This window comes from Gossypium arboreum, chromosome 13 (assembly GCF_025698485.1).
Source record: "Gossypium arboreum isolate Shixiya-1 chromosome 13, ASM2569848v2, whole genome shotgun sequence".
Lineage (NCBI taxonomy): Eukaryota > Viridiplantae > Streptophyta > Magnoliopsida > Malvales > Malvaceae > Gossypium > Gossypium arboreum.
The window spans coordinates 7,521,448-7,525,189 of NC_069082.1; the positions used below are offsets into that span (position 1 = coordinate 7,521,448).

Sequence of the window (3,742 nt, forward strand, 5' to 3'; positions counted from 1 at the left end):
AATTCAAACCTAATTAAAAATATTAAAATTAACAAAAAAATCTAATTTATAAAAGGATAGGGTTGACATAGACCATTCTCATAAATTAAAGATAAGATAAAAGCTAAAATTATCACTCAATCAACATGTTTGACAATTTAGATCTCTATTAATTGACAAATATAATAAAAAATAATGGAAAAGAAAAAAAAAAAGAAATTAAATAGGAGGGCCTCTTTTCTACGTTTTCTATTCAGTTCAACTCCTTCCATGATCTATTCCCAGGACAAGATCTATTTCCTATCTGTCATTTATAGAGAACTCACCAGCTGTAACACACTAACACTCCTCAAAGCTTCTTTAATCTGAAACTAGTTTACTACCATGAACAATAATAACACGCTCCTGCTGTTATTCTGTATCCTTTCCAGTTCTGCTGTAGTTTACAGTGATGGTAATGCCAAAATCTTTGATATAACTCACAAAATCACTTCCCAGTTGCCCACTTTTAACTCCCAGAAGGGACTTGGTCACTTCATTTGGCTTGTTTCCAGCATTAAAAATGGGTCCATGGCTAATGAATCCGAGTTTAAGCTGGGAACCCACACTGGAACTCACGTTGATGCCCCTAGCCACTTCTTTCAAAAGTATTATGAGGAGGGCTTTGATGTTTCCACACTTAGCCTGCAAACACTTACTGGTAAACTGGTTTTTTTTTTTTTTTTCCCTTTAGCTTGGTGTTTACATTGTTGGAAATTTGGTAGTTCTTTGCAACTTAGCTCATTAATCTCTATGGTTTGCTAGAGCTGGAGATATTATTGATGATCATACATGTTTTATTGTTTGTGTAGGTCCTGTTCTAGTAGTTGATGTTCCAAGAAACAAGAACATTACTGGTATGATGGACTTTCCTTTTTAATTGATGATCATACATGTTTTATTGTTTGTGTAGGTCCTGTTCTAGTAGTTGATGTTCCAAGAAACAAGAACATTACTGGTATGATGGACTTTCCTTTTTAATTGATGATCATACATGTTTTATTTGCTATAACTTTTGGGGTTCTAAATTTCACTTCAGCTCACTCTACAATCATTCCTGTTTCTGGGATTTGTATGCAGTTATAACTAGTTTAATCATAAAACCTTGCCTGCTAGTTATAGTCAGGGATGCTTTGGAGTTTTGAATACTGAACATGTTAGAGAATCATGTTGATAACATGAAAAGAGCCCAGGGGCGCCTCTCCATGCCTGAACAGGCTGAAGAGGTCAGGGATGGATCCAGGGGTGCGCAGGGGCGATTGCCCCTCATGGAATTTTCAGATTTTTGTATTTTATATATAAATTATTATCTATTTTAGATTTAGTGTCCACATTGTATAACATTCACCTCCTGGTCAAATTGTATTTCATATAATTCGCCCCCTTAAGCTCTAATACAAGGTCATGAGTCCAAGGATGCTCTAGTGCAACATCACAAAATAGATCTCTGTGCATCATCTTTATAAACTTTTGTTTGTGTTGAGTTGTAGTAATCACTACCTAAAATATTTTCAACCTACAGCTGAAGTTATGAAGTCGTTGAATATTCCCCGGGGAGTTCATCGTGTGCTTTTCAAAACACTTAATACAGACAGGTAAACATAAACGGACTTACGTTCGCATTTTACCTATTCATAAAGCAATCCTAGTAATGCTGAAACGTCGTGGAAATACATGTCAACTTTGGTGTTTAGGAGGTTGATGCATAGGAGAGAGTTTGCTTCAGACTTCACAGGGTTTAAGAAGGATGGGGCGCAATGGTTGGTTGATAACACCGACATCAAACTTGTTGGTAAGACTTCAGTCTCTCTTTGTTAACAACGAGACATGTTGGGGTTGAGAATTGTGCTTTAATTATGGCGCATAAATGTCGGTCCGGTCGTTATTTCAGTTTAAAACTCGCCTCAACAGAACGTGTTTAGTAACCATTGATCTGTCTTTATGAATTGTAGGAATCGATTACCTATCTATTTCTGCTTATGTTGATGCTGCCCCTACTCATCATATATTGCTGAAAAGTCGGGTAAGAACAAAGAGGTTTCTCATGTTAATTTTTAGTTATATGAACAAAGAATAGTGTTGGAGTGCATTACTAAAACTGATTGATTTTCTTCAGGAAATCGTTATAGTCGAAGGTCTAAACCTCGATGGAATCAAGCCGGGGAAGTATACGGTTCATTGCCTACCTTTGAGGATGGTTGGTGCAGATGGATGCCCAACAAGATGCATTCTCACTGCATAAAACAATAATGCTGATTTCAAGTTAGTAAGATATTTGCCAAACCATAGGTAAGGAATACATATATGTTGTACTGATTTTCATGCCTTTGCTCCTAATACATGAGAGGATATGTTTAAAAACGCATTACTACGACATGTTTAATGCATGTATCGTGTTCGTATTTAGAATTTGATTCGACTAATAATTTGAAAAAAAATGCAAAATATGATATGCAAGCTGCTATATACCTTCAAGTGAAACTTGTGCAGCATCCCTAAATAATGCCCTTCATAATTTATTATAATCACTGAGGTATAGTCATGGCAAGTTTGATTGTGGAGCTAAATTTCGTATTAAATTTTTAGAATTGATACGTCCAACAATCTCTGTATCTCTACCAAAGCGGATCAGTTGAACTAGAGCTTGATCACCCTCAAGCTGCACCATGTCTGTACGACTCAGCTTGAGCTTTAATTCGATTTTCCATAGCATTGCCAACCCCCTTTTCTACCGCAAAGCACATCATATGAGTTTCCTCCATCACACTAATGATCGGATACACAGATCCATATAATAATATTTTTGTCTCTATGAACCAAATGCGTACTCAATGATCAGATACATGGGATTCCTCCATAGCACCAATGATCTCATGAGAGCATAATCATCTAACACATCAAGTACACGGCTAGAAGGCGTCGTGCACGAAGTGTAGAGCCCTTCAAACACGCTACAAACATGTCAACTATACCCCGAACCACATCTCTGTTAGTTTAATAGGACATTTTCTCTTTTGAAGATGATCAAAACATGAACCATTCATAAATATCATGATAATAACATAACCAAAATCATTTTATTATTTAAAACATACCAACCACTTTCAAAATCATCAAACCATGATAGTTAATATCATAAGTCATCAAGCTTAACTACTTAATAAGCTATGTAAGCCAATTGAATTAGGCTAGCACAAATTGTAACACGTCGGTCTTTTCTCTTTTGAATTTTTGATCATTTCTTTAACTACATTTGATAATTTAAACATGAAAACAATATCAGATTCTCACATTCAAATAATAAATCATTCAAATTAAAAATGATATACATTAACTTGATTATATTAGAAGGACCACTAACTATCCAAAAACACTATCTAAATTCGAGTTCTTTACTTCCCCTCTCTAAAATTTCTAAATATTCAACCATGGTAACTACTCAAACTACAAGAAATTCTAGAGGGACTTAAGGTTTTGGGGAGCTTCTTCCTCCTTCTCCACTTGATCGAAAATGAGAGAAACCTTCAAATTTTTGTTTTTCTTTTGTTTGCCGACACTAGAGAAGAAATGGCCTTAGTTTCCTTTAATTTTAACTTAAACAAGTTTTAATATAATTAATCTAATGGCAAATATTTAATGGTGAAATGGTTAGTGGAGGTTAATGGAACTAATCAAGGCTTCCCACTAACTAAATGAAGCCATGGTTTAATTACTCTCAAAGGCT

The 3,742-nt window shown here is 35.2% G+C and overlaps 1 protein-coding gene across 2 annotated transcripts; it reads left to right on the forward strand.

Annotated features, from left to right (window-relative positions):
* The first annotated feature begins 207 nt into the window (after positions 1-207).
* LOC108485568 (cyclase-like protein 2) lies at positions 208-2,427 on the forward strand. Of its 2 annotated transcripts, none has more exons than XM_053024316.1 (6): positions 208-679; positions 831-875; positions 1,541-1,613; positions 1,713-1,810; positions 1,971-2,041; positions 2,135-2,427. In XM_053024316.1, exons 1-6 carry the CDS (start codon positions 364-366, stop codon positions 2,258-2,260), a joined length of 729 nt encoding a protein of 242 aa, XP_052880276.1. In that variant the 5' UTR covers positions 208-363; the 3' UTR covers positions 2,261-2,427. The 2 variants fall into 2 exon arrangements, with proteins under 2 accessions (XP_052880276.1, XP_052880277.1); XM_053024317.1 differs by having other exon boundaries at positions 212-433.
* The last annotated feature ends 1,315 nt before the right edge of the window (positions 2,428-3,742 follow it).